Genomic DNA, 17,843 nt, shown 5'->3' on the forward strand with positions numbered 1-17,843 from the left:
TGCTGTTAATGTATGCAAATGAGAGTCAGAAATGCTAATGATATTGGGGGGGGGACCCTGACGATCGGCGACGGGGGGGGATTCTCTTCTTTGTTCGATCGTTTCTGTGGCTCGTGCTCGGCCACTTGGCAGGGTTCCGGGGACGGGCGAGCTGAAAAGAACAGCTGGTACTGGCGGGCGAGGGTCGGCCTATTGAAAGGGCCGAAGACAATGGGAGCCATCCTGACCCCTCCAAATGGGGGGGGGGGAGCCTACAGGAGACAAAGGACGCACCCGGAACCTACAGCCCATCAACTGTTCCATCGGGGGTCCTCGCTGATGTTCCGGGAGAAGAGGAGAGAGGAAAGCAAAAGAGGCTGTCAGCTGGACTACAGAGCACCTCCCCTTATGTTACAGGGATGAGGAGATTGGGGAAGAGTTCTGTAGTGAAGGTAGGATTGTCCGCTGGACTACAGAACACCTCCCCTTATGTTACAGGGATGAGGAGAGAGGAAAGAATTATGTGGACCAGAGAACTGGGCAGGTCTGAAAACACTCTAGCAAAGAGGCTGGATTGTCAGCTGGACTACAGAGCACCTCCCTTATGTTATAGGGATGAGGAGATTGAGGAAGAGTTCTGTAGTGCAGTACTCAGCAGGGCTAACAGCGCCGCTTGGGATTTCAGTGGCACAGAGGTAGGATTGTCTGCTGGACTACAGAACACCTCCCCTGATGTTACAGAGACTGTTACAGAGATGAGGAGAGAGTAAATAGTTCTGTGGTCCAGAGAACTGGACAGGGCTGAAATCATGCACTAGCAAAGAGGCTGGATTGTCAGCTGGACTACAGAACACCTCCTCTTATGCTACAGAGAGGAGGAGAGAGGAAAGAGTTCTGTAGTCCTGAGAACTGGGCAGGGCTGAAATCATGCACTAGCAAAACGGCTGGATTATCCTCTGGACTACAGAACACCTCCCCTTATGTTACAGAGATGAGGAGAAAGGAAAGAGTTCTGTGGTCCTGAGAACTGGGCAGGGCGGAAAACACTCACTAGCAAAGAGTCTGGATTGTAAGCTGGACTACAGAGCACCTCCCCTTATGTTACAGGGATGAGGAGATTGGGGAAGAGTTCTGTAGTGCAGTAATCAGCAGGGCTAACAATGCCACTTGGGATTTCTGTAGCACAGAGTTAGGATTGTTCACTGGACTACAGAACACCACCCCTGATGTTACAGAGATGAGGAGAGAGTAAAGAGTTCTGTGGTCCTGAAAATTAAGCAGGGCTGACCATGCTGCTAGGGATTTCAGTGGCACAGAGGCAGTGTTGTCAGCTGAACTACAGAACACCTCCCCCTTATGTTACAGAGATGAGGAGATTGGGGAAGAGTTCTGTAGTTCAATACAAGAGAACTGGGCAGAACTGACAGAACTGCTTGTGATTTCAGTGGCACAGAGGCGGTGTTGTCAGCTGAACTACAGAACACCTCAGGGGCGCATAATTGTCACCTAATTAAGACTGTGAAGTCTGTGCTGAGCAACCAATCGGAATCCCCGGTTCAGGTCCTCGGCGTGCGACAGCCAATCAGCCTCTCCCTTTACTTTAGGTTCCAGCCTCGGCCTCGCTTCCATTTTATGCCCTTACTGCATATATTGCTGGGCTCGGTGGTTAGCATTTCTGCCCTGTCATTGGTTCAAATCCCAACCAGGGCACTGTCTGCATGGAGTTTGCATGTTGTGCTTGTATGGGCATGTGCAGACAAATGCCGCTCAGCACACACGGTGGGAAGAAGCCCTTAACCCTGACGCCTGCACCTTGCGTGTTTGAATTTTTGGACACGCAGAAAAATCGGCAAACAAACGCGCCGAGTGAAGTCAATCACGGCCAATCACAGCCAATCCCGGCGATGTCGGCTCGATAGGACAGCTCTTCATTAGGCGCGCTCGCTCTTCCTGGCTGACCCCTGACGGGTTTCACAGGAAACTTCCCCTTGTCAGGACGTGTTTGAACAACCACTTCAATTAATTCACCATCTGCCTCTAATGGACCCATTAGCCCGTCCCCATCGGGGGCCCTTCTTAGCATAGCAATGGGGGCCACAGGACCTGCCGCCACATTAAGGAGGGGAAAGCCAGGGAAAGGACAATGGACATTCCACCTTCACCTAACAAAGAGGGGCGAAGATAGCGGGCCCCGTGTATTCCTGGACAAGGGAATCGGGGATTGTATGTTTGGAGGATCTTCCAATCGGGGAATATTCGGACTGCCGCCATACACATGCAGCCATCCGTGTACATGGGGGGGTTCAGTACCGCCATGGAGTCCACACAGAGATTGCTAACCGGGGAGCACATACCGATTGTGCACAGGGAGCTACTGCACCGGGGCCCTCTGGGATTTGGGGAGCCATTTATACTAGAAGGCAGGGCTGGATCTAGCCTGTCCAATGTGGGGGTGCAGTAAAAAATATCAGGGGGGCAGAAGACAGGGGTCACTGCTGGCAGGGCAGAGGACAGGGGTCACTGCTGGCAGGGCAGAGGACAGGGGTCACTGTTGGCAGGGCAGCGGACAGGGGTCACTGTTGGCAGGGCAGAGGACAGGGGTCACTGTTGGCAGGGCAGAGGACAGGGGGTCATTGATGGCAGGGCAGAGGACAGGGGTCATTGCTGACAGGGCAGAGGACAGGGGTCACTGTTGGCAGGGCAGCGGACAGGGGTCACTGTTGGCAGGGCAGTGGACAGGGGTCATTGATGTCAGGGCAGCGGACGGGGCACTGCTGGCAGAGCAAAGGACAGGGGTCACTGTTGGCAGGGCAGAGGACAGGGGTCACAGCTGGCAGAGCAGAGGACAGGGGTCACTAATAGAAGGGCAGAGAACAGGGGTCACTGCTGGCAGGGCAGAGGACAGGGGTCACTGTTGGCAGGGCAGAGGACAGGGGTCACAGCTGGCAGAGCAGAGGACAGGGGTCACTAATAGAAGGGCAGAGAACAGGGGTCACTGCTGGCAGGGCAGAGGACAGGGGTCACTGTTGGCAGGGCAGAGGACAGGGGTCATTGATGACGGGGCAGAGGACAGGGGTCACTGTTGGCAGGGCAGAGGACAGGGGTCACTGCTGGCAGGGCAGAGGACAGGGGGCACTGTTGGCAGGGCAGAGGACAGGGGTCACTGCTGGCAGGGCAGAGGACAGGGGGCACTGTTGGCAGGGCAGAGGACAGGGGGCACTGCTGGAAGGGCAGAGGACAGGGGGCACTGCAGAGGACAGGGCACAGTACCTACTCCCATCCCTGCACTGCAAACAGCCTGGGCACAGGCAGCAGATCTCCTCCTCCCCACACAACCGATAACTGAGATCAGTATAGTGTCAGGCTAGGGTGGTAAAGTATCAGATTAGGGCAGTAAAGTATCAGATTAGGGTGGTAAAGTATCAGATTAGGGCGGTAAAGCATCAGATTAGGGTGGTACAGTGTCAGATTAGAGCAGCACAGTGGCAGGTTAGGGCAGTATAGTGGCAGTCAGAGGTGAGCTGACAACTCATGGGGCCCCCGGGCAATAGGGGGTCATGGGGCCCCTGTGTCCTCGTCCACACTCAAAGCACACCCGAAATAGCCTATAAAAAAAAAAAAACAAAGGTACCAGGGGCATTACATGGGGCCCCCTACTGACCCCGGGCCCTCGGGCAGTGCCCCAGTGCTCCAATGGTCAATCCGCCCCTGGTGGCAGTGCAACCTTTGCACTCCTAGTAGTTCCGCCACTGAAACAAACCAATAAGTGTATAGTCACAGGAGCCAATGGTAAAACCAGCGCCGTACATAGACCCCGAGCCGAGGTGGTCTTCCAGAGGACAGAACTCACATGGTCAAACGTTCAGCTGACGTGTTTCGAGGGACGTGCCACCTTTATCAGAGCAAAACTGTATTTTGATGAAGGGGGCGTGTCCCTCGAAACTCATCAGACGGTAGTTCGACCATGTGATTTCTATCCTCTGGAAGACCACCTCGGCTCCTGGGTCTATGTACAACCCCCGACTTAGTATTTAGTCCCAGTGCATGGGGCTCTGGCGTTAAGCTGGGGGTGGAGGGAACAGGCTACCAGTAGACTCTTTGAGTGGCCAATGGGACGGGGCTGGATGGTGCACCTAGTGGTAGGAAGGCTTAGGGCATTATGCACCTAGGAACCTGGAATGTAAGCAGTCTGCTGCCTGGTGTACGGCCACCGATAGGTACATTGCCCCATCGCAGGAGTTGCCGGTCATTAATAGAGTCTGCCAATCTACCAGCAGCCTGGGCCCTCTGCCTGCAGCTAAACACCAGAGCCCCATGTACCGGGGGCTAAACACCAGGGCAGGGGCGGACTGACAACTTATGGGGCCCCCGGGCAATAGGGGATCATGGGGCCCCTGTGTCCTTGCCCACACTCAAACCACACCCAAGAAAGCCTTTGAAAGGTATTCATGGAGCCCCCAACCGACCCTGGTCCCTCAGGCAGTGCCCGAGTGCCTGAATGGTCAGTTCGCCCCCGCACCGGGGCCAAACACTGGGGCCTTGTGACAACGGGACGATTACAGGGTCAGGCAGATGTTTACAGGGACCACAGATGCTTCTGGTGCTGATATACAGTGTATACACTTTTGTCTTTTTTTCAGCCAGACTAACTATGTAACCGGGGGTGGACTGACCATTTGGAAACTGGGGCACTGCCTGAGGGCCCGAAGTCAGTAGGGGATCCCATGAGGTGCCCCTGGTACCTTTTTCATAGGCTTTTTTGAGTTTGGGCAAGGACACAGGGGCCCCATGATCTCCTATTGCCCGGGGGCCCCATGAGTTGTCAGTCCGTCCCTGTATGTAAACAAACACCAATCTTTTTCCAGCCAGGTCAGGAAAAAGCCCCATGGGGTACAAATGGGAATGTGCAAATGCCATAGGGAAGTATTTAGAAAAATACATAGCAATCCACCCAGTGAAAGAGCATGCACAGTCATTCTGTGCTGGTACTAGACGATTTCCTATGCTGGTTGAATGTCTTTCATTTATTTAAAATAAAAATGCCACATTTGCCCACTAGATGGCACTATTGTCTATGATAATTAGTGCCATCTAGTGGATACATGTGGCATTTTCCATTTTAAATCAATGAAAAACAGTCGACCTGCAGAGGAAATGGCCTAATAGCATCCATTTTTTGACCCATTGGCACAGAAGGAATGTACATGCACTTTTACTAAGTGAACTGCTAAGTGAACACATTTTTTTTAGAAATACTGAGAGTACATTTACACCCATGCAGGTGTAGCACCCTCCTAGTTAGCTAGAGGGAGCTAGCTCATTATTTTCTCAGTCAGAAGGTTCAGCAGCCTGGGTGATATTCATAGGATCAAATTTGGGTCAGGGCTGAGAGGCTCTGCAGACAGTGGTGTCCCGAGGCAGGTGCGGGGGGTGCGGCCCGCACCGGGTGACACCGGACCCCCTCCACGAAAAGGTAAGTTGTAAAGCAAGCCGCCGATCCCCGCAGGATGGATGGGATCTCCGGATTGGGGAGCATAATGGATCGGACTCAATCCGCAGATCCGAACCATCCTGCGGGGATCGTCGGCATGCAACCTATACGGGGTGACACCGGACCCGCTCCACGAAAAGGTAAGTTGTAAAGAAAGCCGACAATCCCCGCACGATGGATCGGATCTGCGGATTGAGCATAATGGATCGGAGTCCGATCCAGTATGCTCAAAGCGTAGATCCGATCCATTCTGTGATAAACGTCGAAGGGGGTGTCACCAGGTGTTACCGCACCGGGTGACACCAACCCTAGGGACGCCCCTGTCTGCAGATCAGCTTTCTAATATCTCACTCTGATCTAGAGACTTGGAGAAGTATCTAGAACTCAGTGGGCAGGCGTGAGGAGGAGCTAGTCTGCATTCTTGAGGGATCCTGGACAATCCCCAGGCAGGAGGCTTGACATGGGGTCAGGACAGCCCTTAAGAATGATTGAGCCTGCTCAGTACCAGGAGAGTTCGGGTGGAAGATGAGGTGAGAAGGCTGCAGTGTGGAGCCTGGGAGGGGACCCAAGAGATGGGCCTACCTACAGACAGGAGATGGAAGGGAGGATCTCTCAGCCTCAACTGTCCCCTGAGAGAGGACAGCCTGGGAAGCAGGGAAGGAACCAGCCCGGCGTAAGGTCTGAAGGCAACTACCAACCCATAGGCTTGCAGGAGAGGACAGAGTGAGTAATCCCACATTCCCCGGGCCAGATAAGGGTCGAGAGCAGTCAGGTGGTCAACCCAATTCTGGTGGGAAACTTGACTAGCCCCCATCTGGGACTGAGGATTCAAAAGTGGCAGATTCTGGGTCCCCTTGCCCAGGGATTCTCTCAGGCACCTGGGTGAAGAGCAGATTTCATCTGGGGTCTGAGATGGTACACCAGGAGGGCTGGAGAGCTCTCCCAACAAAGAGACGTTGATGTTTAAAGACTTGCACATAGTTGCTTTGGCGTTTGTCCTCAGTTCACGTTCCCTTGGGCATCACATACACCCCTCAACCCCATCCAAGATTAATACCCCTTAATAAAGCCCAAAAAAACAAGCTCAGGGGCTGTTTACTGTCTCCAGTGTGCAAGGTCTGAAGAAAATGCGTGTTGCCTGGCTGTGCAGCACTATAGGGGGACCCAAAACTCAGCAACTCCTAAGAGGGTAGGCTACACGTGCATCGTTCCGTGCTTTTACAATTTATGACCTCTCTTTCCTTGTTCTAAGACATTGTCAGTTAAGAAACATCCCAGGTTGAGTGTGTGAATATTTGACAGTTACTGATACAAAGTTTCATTAAATTTCGGCCTACCTTCCCAAATGGCCCGGTGGTGCCAGTTCCAAAGAAGCCGCTGAAGCGGCTGGCAGCCCGGTTCTTCCACGTGTCGTTGCCGTTGTTGGGCAGAGAGCCGCTGAGGTTCTGGAGAGAATCCTGCATGGGGATAGTCGCATCCCCGAGGAACTCGGTCATGTTCTTCCTTCTTCTGCCGGGAGCCTAAAAACAAAGACAGCAGACACACCAGGTTACCATCCATGAGCACGACTTGTTGCCTTCATACAGAACGTTGTGCCAAACGCGGCATTATCATATATCAGCTTTCAAAACCAATCTGGGCCAAGACAGCCCAATGCTTCCAGCACCAGGCAAGGTTGGTTAGGATCTGCAGGGGGTCATCAGTGTTGAGGATTAGTGTTAAGGTCAGGGGGTACAGTAGTTTGTGCAGATCTGGCATTTTCATAGATCAGGGAGCTTTCAGGACCAATTGGAGATTAGTGAGGATCTGAGTGGTAGGATCTTCAGGGGGGTTCATTAGTGTTAGGGGCCAAGAGGGCACAGTGCTTCCACTACCAGACAAGGTTGGTGAAGACCTGCAAGGGTCATTAGCACCAATCTGGGCCAAGGTAACTCACTTCCAGGGCTAGGAAAGGTTAGTAAGGATCTGTGGGGTGGGAGGTTAGGGTCTGCGGGGGGGGAGGGGGTCATTAGTGTTGGGGGCCAAGAGGGCCTAATACTTCCACTACCAGACAAGGTTGGTGAAGACCTGCAATGGTCATTAGCACCAATCTGGGCCAAGGTAACTCACTTCCAGGGCTAGGAAAGGTTAGTGAGGATCTGTGGGGTGGGAGGTTAGGGTCTGTGTGTGTGTGGGGGGGGGGGTCATTAGTGTTGGGGGCCAAGAGGGTCTAGTGCTTCCACTACCAGACAAAATTGGTGAAGATCTGCAAGGGTCATTGGCACCAATCTGGGTCAAAGTAACTCAATGCTTCCAGGGCTAGGCAAGGTTAGTAAGGATCTGTGGGTAGGAGGTTAGGGTCTGTGTGTGTGTGTGGGGGGGGGGTCATTAGTGTTGGGGGCCAAGAGGGCCTAGTGCTTCCACTACCAGACAAGGTTGGTGAAGATCTGCAAGGGTCATTGACACCGATCTGGGCCAAGGTAGCCCAATACTTCCAGGGCTAGGCAAGGTTGGTGAGGATCTGTGGTGTGGGAGGTTAAGGTTTGTGGGGGGGGGGTCATTAGTGTTAGGGGCCAAGAGGGCCCAATACTTCCAGCACCAGGCAAGGTTGGGGAGGATTTATCAGGGGGTTCATTAGTGTTGGAGGGTAGCATTAGGGTCAAGGATGCTCTACTCTGATCCAGCATTTTCTTAGATCAGGGAGCCTTCAGCACCAATCTGGGCCAAGAGGGCCCAATACTTCCAGCACCAGGAAAGGTTGGTGAAGCTCTGCAAGGGTCATTAGTGTTGGGAGTTAGTGTTAAAGTCAGGGGGTCCAGTACTTTATTCTGATCCAGCATTTTCATGGGTCAGAGAGCTTTCAGCACCAATCTAGGCCAAGAAGGTTCAATACCTCCAACACCAGACAAGGTTGGTGAGGATCTGCAAGGGGAGGGGGGGGGGGGAGTCATTAGTGTACAGGGTTAGTGTTAAGGTCAGCTGTAGAGTATTTTGTGCCAATCCGGCATTTTCATAGATCAGGGAGCTTTCAGCAAAAATCTGGGCCAAGAAAGTCCAATACTTCCAGTGCAAGGTTTGTGAGATTTGATGGGGGTTCATTAGTGTTGGGGGTTAGTGTTAAGTTCAAGGATACAGGACTTTGTGCTGATCCAGCATTTCCGTACATCGGGAAGCTTTCAGCACCAATCTTGGCCAAGGTAACCCAATATTTCCAGGGCTAGGCAAGGTTAGTGAGGATCTATGGGGTGGGAGGTTAGGGTCTGCGGGGTTGGGGGGGTCATTAGTGGGGGCCAAGAGAGCCAAATACTTCCAGAACCAGACAAGGTTGGTGAGGATCTGTTGGGGGATCCATTAATGTTGGGGGTTAGCGTTACGTTCAAGGATACACTACTCTGTGCCGATCCAGCATTTTCTTAGATCAGGGAGCCTTCAGCACCAATCTGGGCCAAAAGGGCCCAATACTTCCAGCACCAGGCAAGGTTGGTGAAGATCTGCAATGGTCATTAGTGCTGGGGGTTAGTGTTAAAGTTGGGGGGGGGTCCAGGTCTTTATACTGATCTGGCATTTTCATAGATCAGGGAGCTTTGAGCACCAGTGTGGGCCAAGGTGGCCCAATACCTCCAGCACCAGGCAAGGTTGCTGAGGATTTGCGGGGAGGCGAGGTTCATTGGTGTCAAGGCTATTTTTATGAATAAAGTTTTATGGACTTTTGAGCTGACCATTTGGTTCCCCATCTTACGCGTTCAAATTTCTCAAGTTGGGCGTCTCCCACATTGTGGGACTGAGGTCAAGTGAACAAGTACTATATAAAAGAAAGCCAAGTTGGAGTCCAGCGCCTCAATTTTATTTAGCATTTGTAACAAAAAACAGAATTTCCTTCCCATGGCTGAATTTGTTTGGTTAAAGGACCATTTTAATAAAAATAAACATTTTTTTTTCAAAAATCAGATCCAAATTAAACAGAAGGCGGGCCGTCATTGATATGAATGGTGTGGAAGGATTTTGAGTTCCTCACCACAACCAAATCTGTGTTTTCAGACGCCGGCTGAGACGGGATAGACCTTCTGCTGACAAAAGACACGACTCCCAACCACTCCACTGACAGGCCTAATCCCGGCTCCTTCTATTCCAGACACTCCGGGTCCTTCCTGGAATCTCCAGATTTGTGTAATTTGGACAATGACCGGCCTGCGCCATTGTGCGAAACGTAGAGCCGTCCTTTAGAAGTGTGTCCCAAATAGCAGAGCGAGACCTTGGTGAGCAGAAGAGGATTTTACTGCTTACTGACATGGGAGGACCAAGGCTGACATGGGAGGACCAAGGCTGACATGGGACGAACAAGGCTGACATGGGACGAACAAGGCTGACATGGGACGACCAAGGCTGACATGGAACGAACAAGGCTGACATGGGAGGACCAAGGCTGACATGGGAGGACCAAGGTTGACATGGGACGACCAAGGCTGACATGGGAGGAACAAGGCTGACATGGGAGGAACAAGGCTGACATGGGAGGAACAAGGCTGACATGGGAGGAACAAGGCTGACATGGGAGGACCAAGGCTGACATGGGAGGAACAAGGCTGACATGGGAGGAACAAAGCTGACATGGGAGGAACAAAGCTGACATGGGAGGAACAAGGCTGACATGGGAGGACCAAGGCTGACATGGGAGGACCAAGGCTGACATGGGAGGACCAAGACTGACATGGGAGGGCCAAGACTGACATGGGAGGACCAAGACTGACATAGGAGGAACAAGGCTGACATGGGAGGAACAAGGCTGACATGGGAGGAACAAGGCTGACATGGGAGGAACAAGGCTGACATGGGAGGAACAAGGCTGACATGGGAGGACCAAGGCTGACATGGGAGGAACAAGGCTGACATGGGAGGAACAAGGCTGACATGGGAGGAACAAGGCTGACACGGGAGGAACAAGGCTGACACGGGAGGAACAAGGCTGACACGGGAGGAACAAGGCTGACACGGGAGGACCAAGGCTGACACTGGAGGACCAAGGCTGACATTGGAGGACCAAGGCTGACATTGGAGGACCAAGGCTGACATTGGAGGACCAAGGCTGACATGGGAGGACCAAGGCTGACATGGGAGGACCAAGGCTGACATGGGAGGACCAAGGCTGACATTGGAGGACCAAGGCTGACATGGGAGGACCAAGGCTGACATGGGAGGAACAAGGCTGACATGGGAGGAACAAGGCTGACATGGGAGGAACAAGGCTGACGGGGAGGATTTGCATGTGTGGATGTAAATGTCACCCTTGAATATCTCATGCAGGTTAACGTCATTTCACCGAGGCAACAAACAAATATATTATAATACAGAAGCATCTGCAACAATGTACTCACGTAGTTCAACACAACGCAACGATGGCTCACGTCTGAGCACCGTGGCGGGCTTAAATGCGCATGCGCCGTGGTGCGCCGGCTAGGCTTGTTGGGTGCCCTTCCAGAGGGATTTGAGTATCACCCTTAATACTGGTCATTGCCAAGAGTTTCTTTTAAAGCTTTATAAAACATTCGATATACCACACAAAACCGCATTGGCCCCGAATCGTCACATTGTATCCTTTATTTAATTACCTGCAGATACAATGTACTCAAAAATTCGATGGAAATTTCCTCTGATACAGACTGATGATTCGCGTGTCACGAAGATCAATTATTATTATTATTATTATTACATGGAGTTTATATAGCGCCAAAGGGTTTGCTCAGCGCTGTACAATAGAGGGGGGGACAATACATGGCACAGTACAACAACAACAAACAACGTACGAGGGGTAAGAGGGCCCTACTCTTTCGAGCTTACAATCTAGGTGGGAGGGGGTAAAGGTACAGTAGGAAGTGGCTGAGGGGAATGAGGGGTGGGAGGAAAGAGGGAGAATGGCCGTTAGGTGAGGGTGGGGTAGGCTTCCCTGAAAAGATGGGTTTTGAGGGAGCGCATGAATGTGAGGAGGGAAGGCGACAGTCTGATGGATTGGGGCAGTGAGTTCCAGAGGATGGGGGAGGACCTGGAGAAGTCCTGCAGTCGTGCATGGGAGGAGGAGACCAGGGAGCAGGATAGAAGGAGGTCCTGTGAGGAGCGAAGGGTACGGGTAGGGCGGTACTTGGGGATCAAGTTGGTGAGGTAGTCAGGGGCAGTGTTGTGAACGGCTTTGTAGGTCAGGGTTAGGAGTTTAAATTTGATGCGTTGGGCAATCGGGAGCCAGTGGAGGGAGAGGCAGAGGGGGGTGGCAGAGGTGGAGCGGGTGGTGAGGTGGATGAGTCTGGCCGCTGAGTTCAGGATGGTCAATAATAAATAATAATAATCAATAATAAATAATAATAATAAAAGTAGGAATAAAATAATATATATAAATATGAATCAAAATATAATAAATTATTCATATTATTATTATTACTATTATTGTTAATATTAATAATAATAATGATAATAATAATAATTATTATGAATAAAACTATATAGAAATATATATGAATCAAAATATAATAAATAATAATAAGAGTATGAATAAAATTATATATCTATATCTGTGCTTGATTTTCCAGCTCCGCCCATGCGCCATGACCAGTAGACCTCATTATACATATGCAGCAAGAGGAATGAGACTCCTGCGGCCATTAAAGAAATGAGAGTCCATGCAGTGCAGCCATAAACTCTTGTTGATCAGGGATATCAGCCTGACTGCATAGCAAGGATGCCAATGGTAGCCTTCATCGATGGATTGGTGGTCACTGGGGGGGTTGGGGGGGGGATGGGAAAGGGGTGAAGCCGGGAGATATCGTGGCCATTTCCATCTTAAAGTGCAATTCCGCCCAAAACCGAATGATCCCGCTCTGGCCAGATTCTCATACCTATCAGGAAGTGAGATCTCTGGGGTTGAGTTCCCAGTTCCGCCCAGATGTCATGACCTGTAGCCTTTATCAGACCTATGCAGCAGGAGGACTGAGACTCCCCCCTGCCATCAAAGAAGTGACAGTCCATGCAGCAGGAGGACTGAGACTCCCCCCCCCCATCAAAGAAGTGACAGTTCATGCAGCAGGAGGACTGAGACTCCCCCCTGCCATCAAAGAAGTGACAGTTCATGCAGCAGGAGGACTGAGACTGCCCCCTGCCATCAAAGAAGTGACAGTCCATGCAGCAGGAGGACAGAAACTCCCCCCCTGCCATCAAAGAAGTGACAGTCCATGCAGCAGGAGGACTGAGACTCCCCCCCCTGCCATCAAAGAAGTGACAGTCCATGCAGCAGGAGGACTGAGACTCCCCCCTGCCATCAAAGAAGTGACAGTCCATGCAGCAGGAGGACTGAGACTCCCCCCCTGCCATCAAAGAAGTGACAGTCCATGCAGCAGGAGGACTGAGACTCCCCCCCTGCCATCAAAGAAGTGACAGTCCATGCAGCAGGAGGACAGAAACTCCCCCCCTGCCATCAAAGAAGTGACAGTCCATGCAGCAGGAGGACAGAAACTCCCCCCCTGCCATCAAAGAAGTGACAGTCCATGCAGCAGGAGGACTGAGACTCCCCCCTGCCATCAAAGAAGTGACAGTCCATGCAGCAGGAGGACTGAGACTCCCCCCTGCCATCAAAGAAGTGACAGTCCATACAGCAGGAGGACAGAAACTCCCCCCCTGCCATCAAAGAAGTGACAGTCCATGCAGCAGGAGGACTGAGACTCCCCCCTGCCATCAAAGAAGTGACAGTCCATGCAGCAGGAGGACTGAGACTCCCCCCTGCCATCAAAGAAGTGACAGTCCATGCAGCAGGAGGACTGAGACTCCCCCCCGCCATCAAAGAAGTGACAGTTCATGCAGCAGGAGGACTGAGACTCCCCCCCGCCATCAAAGAAGTGACAGTCCATGCAGCAGGAGGACTGAGACTCTCCCCCGCCATCAAAGAAGTGACAGTCCATGCAGCAGGAGGACTGAGACTCCCCCCCGCCATCAAAGAAGTGACGGTCCATGAAGCAGGAGGACAGAAACTCCCCCCCTGCCATCAAAGAAGTGACAGTCCATGCAGCAGGAGGACTGAGACTCCCCCCCTGCCATCAAAGAAGTGACGGTCCATGCAGCAGGAGGACTGAGACTCCCCCCCTGCCATCAAAGAAGTGACAGTCCATGCAGCAGGAGGACTGAGACTCCCCCCTGCCATCAAAGAAGTGACAGTCCATGCAGCAGGGTGATAATCTGCTGTTGATGGAGTCTGGATATTATAAGAGTGATAAGAGCAAAGTGGCTAAATGGTTAGCACTTCCGCCTGGCAGTACTCGGGTCGTTGGTTCAAATCCCAACCATGGCACCACCTGCCTGGAGTTTGCATGTTCTCCCTGTGCCTGTGTGGGTTTCCTCTGGGTACTCCGGTTTCCTCCCACACTGCAAAGACATGCTGGTAGGGGAATAGATTCCTGTCTAAATTGGCCCTAGTATGTGTATGTATGAAATAAATAAATTAAATGTCCCAACCACAGCACCACCTGCCTGGAGTTTGCATGTTCTCCTTGTGCCTGCGTGGGTTTCCTCCCATACTCCAAAGACATCCTGAAAGGTGAATTGGCTCCTGTCTGAATTGGCCCTAGTATGTGTAAGTTAGGGACCCTAGATTGTATGCCCCTTGAGGGTCAGGGACTAGGGTCATTGGTTTGAATCCCGACCACAGCACCACCTGCCTGGAGTTTGCATGCTCTTCCTGTGCCTGTGTGGGTTTCCTCCTACACTCCAAAGACATGCTGGTAGGTGAATTGGCTCCTGTCTGAATTGGTCCTAGTATGTGTGAGTTAGGGACCCTAGATTGTACACCCCTTGAGGGTCGGGGACTGATGTGAATGTACAATATATATGTAATCTGACGACGCAATACAAGTAGCTGAAATAAATCAGAGGGCCCCGATGGCTGGTCTGTGGGCTCCGGGTGGCACACATAGGGGAGACCAGGGAGCGTAGGGAACGCACTCACCTCCGCCGTCCCAGGAATGGCATTACGTGTCATGAACGGCCAGCAGCAGCATGCAGCCCCCGGAGGATTCTCCCGGACGATCGATATCACATCCTTCACGCCCAGGCTGAGCGGCGGATTCGCACACACCGAAGTCCTGAGTCAACACTCCGCAGAAAGTCAATAGTCAATAAAGCAGATCGCATAGCTGACGCGGGTATCAGTGATGTCATGGCGATCGCATTCCTGTCTTCTCCTTTATTTCGCTCTCTCTGATTTGTCTCTTTAAGAAGAGCCGGCGGCGGGGAGGAGGATTTGCATGGATGGGGTGGGGAAGCCGATCGCTGCAGCTGCTGCTCTGAGATGTATTCATAGGAAGAAACCTTTCACTGGCGGCTAATGAGCGCGACGGGCGTTATGTTTAACCCCTTCCTGGGCTCCGAGCGACACCGCTGATCGGGGGGGGGGGGGGGGGGTCTGTTACTTATAGAAACCAGATCCCAGCGTAGGCAATACAGACACCCTACTGATATTATTATTATTATACAGAATTTATATTATTATTATTATACAGGATTTATATTATTATACAGGATTTATATTATTATTATTATACAGAATTTATATTATTATACAGAATTTATATTATTATTATTATACAGGATTTATATTATTATTATACAGAATTTATATTATTATAATACAGGATTTATATTATTATTATTATTATACAGGATTTATGTTATTATTATACAGGATTTATATTATTATTATTATACAGAATTTATATTATTATTATTATTATACAGGATTTATATTATTATACAGGATTTATATTATTATTATTATTATTATTATTATACAGGATTTATATTATTATACAAAATTTATATTATTATTATTATACAGAATTTATATTATTATTATTATACAGGATTTATATTATTATACAGGATTTATATTATTATTATACAGAATTTATATTATTATTATACAGGATTTAGGTTATTATTATACAGAATTTATATTATTATTATTATTATTATTATTATACAGGATTTATATTATTATACAGGATTTATATTATTATTATACAGAATTTATATTATTATTATTATTATACAGGATTTATATTATTATTATTATACAGGATTTATATTATACAGGATTTATATTATTATTATTATACAGGATTTATGTTATTATTATACAGGATTTATATTATTATTATACAGAATTTATATTATTATTATTATACAGGATTTATATTATTATTATTATTATTATACAGGATTTATATTATTATTTACAAAATTTATATTATTATTATACAGAATTTATATTATTATTATTATACAGGATTTATATTATTATACAGGATTTATATTATTATTATTATACAGGATTTATATTATTATTATTATTATTATTATACAGAATTTATATTATTATTATACAGGATTTAGGTTATTATTATTATTATTATAATACAGAATTTATATTATTATTATTATTATTATACAGAATTTATATTATTAAGTGTTCTCACATGGCGACCACTTCCCATTATCTCACATATATATTCTGATTATTATAGCCAAATTTACCACCCTAACTCCTCCCACAGTTCTCACACTCCATAGACAGTAATATACGGAAACGTGCGGATTGTTCCCGATTGGTGCGCTATTACTTTGTAGAATGTTTCGCCGAATGGTTCATGAAATATCGCTGTTTTTTTGTGGTGAAATTGGTCCCATAGGAATGAATGGCGGAATGTTCAAAACTAGAGTGTGAGCTGAAAAATCAGGGCATGATTTCTAAACTGCCATCACTCCCTCATTTTCAAGCCCACCTACACAAATCTTATATCAAAACGTTCAGCTATCCCTGCTGCCACTAAAAATGTCCACGGCTAAGCCGTAGTCCTGATAGTTTTCACAATATGACCATTTGTTTGCAACTCACGCCGCCCATTGACATTCATTGAAACTCCACTCTAGCCACCTCAAATTTGAAGTGCAATTTCTAAACTGCGACTGTGCCTTCATTTTTAATATTTCAGAGACATACTATGCATCAAAATGTAGGTCTGGGTCTTGTGATTCTCACAATATAAAGGTGGAGGCAAGAACACTTCACACAATTTCCCCAGAAATTGTAGCTTTTCTAGTTTAAATTATTATTATTATACAGGATTTATATTATTATTATTATACAGAATTTATTATTATTATACAAGATTTCTATTATTATTAATATTATTGTACAGAATTTATTATACTATTAGTATTATTATCATTATTATTATACAAGATGTATGAAGCATTTTCCCAATGACCTCCACCAATGTAAGGGGCATTTTCCCAATGACCACCACCAATGTATGAAGCATTTTCCCAATGACCTCCACCAATGTAAGGGGCATTTTCCCAATGACCACCACCAATGTATGAAGCATTTTCCCAATGACCTCCACCAATGTAAGGGGCATTTTCCCAATGACCACCACCAATGTATGGAGCATTTTCCCAATGACCACCACCAATGTATGGGGCATTTTCCCTATGACTACCACCAATGCATGGAGCATTTTCCCAATCACCTCCACCAATGTATGGGGCATTTTCCCAATGACCTCCAACAATGTATGGGGCATTTTCCCAATGACCACCACCAATGTATGGGGCATTTTCCCAATGACCACCACCAATGTATGGGGCATTTTCCCTACGACTACCACCAATGTATGGGGCATTTTCCCTATGACTACCACCAATGTATGGGGCATTTTCCCTATGACCACCACCAATGCATGGAGCATTTTCGCAATGACCACCACCAATGTATGAAGCATTTTCCCAATGTCCTCCACCAATGTATGAAGCATTTTCCCAATGACCACCACCAATGTAAGGGGCATTTTCCCAATGACCACCACCAATGTATGGGGCACTGTCCCAATGACCACCACCAATTTATGGAGCATTTTCCCAATGACCACCACCAATGTATGGGGCATTTTCCCTATGACTACCACCAATGTATGGGGCATTTTCCCAATCACCTCCACCAATGTATGGAGCATTTTCCCAATCACCTCCAACAATGTATGGGGCATTTTCCCAATGACCACCACCAATGTATGGGGCATTTTCCCTATGACTACCACTAATGTATGGGGCATTTTCCCTATGACTACCACCAATGTATGGGGCATTTTCTCTATGACCACCACCAATGTATGGGGCATTTTCCCAATGACCTCCACCAATGTATGGTGGAATTTTCCCTAAGACTACCACCAATGTATGGGGCATTTTCCCTATGACTACCACCAATGTATGGGGCATTTTCCCTATGACCACCACCAATGTATGGGGCATTTTCCCTATGACCACCACCAATGTATGGGGCATTTTCCCTATGACTACCACC

General features: G+C 48.7%; 1 protein-coding gene across 3 annotated transcripts in view; it reads right to left on the reverse strand.

Moving 5' to 3' along the window:
- PLEKHG5 (pleckstrin homology and RhoGEF domain containing G5) overlaps positions 1-17,843 on the reverse strand; it is a 362,885-nt gene that overhangs the window by 31,394 nt on the left and 313,648 nt on the right. For all 3 annotated transcript variants that reach the window (XM_089663652.1, XM_089663653.1, XM_089663654.1), the window contains one exon: positions 6,808-6,990. In XM_089663652.1, the coding sequence (XP_089519778.1) occupies positions 6,808-6,990 (183 nt within the window). The remainder of the gene's footprint in view (positions 1-6,807; positions 6,991-17,843) is intronic.

Source organism: Staurois parvus, unplaced genomic scaffold (genome assembly GCF_062004578.1).
Source record: "Staurois parvus isolate SC_StPar_1 unplaced genomic scaffold, SC_StPar_1.0 ptg001740l, whole genome shotgun sequence".
Lineage (NCBI taxonomy): Eukaryota > Metazoa > Chordata > Amphibia > Anura > Ranidae > Staurois > Staurois parvus.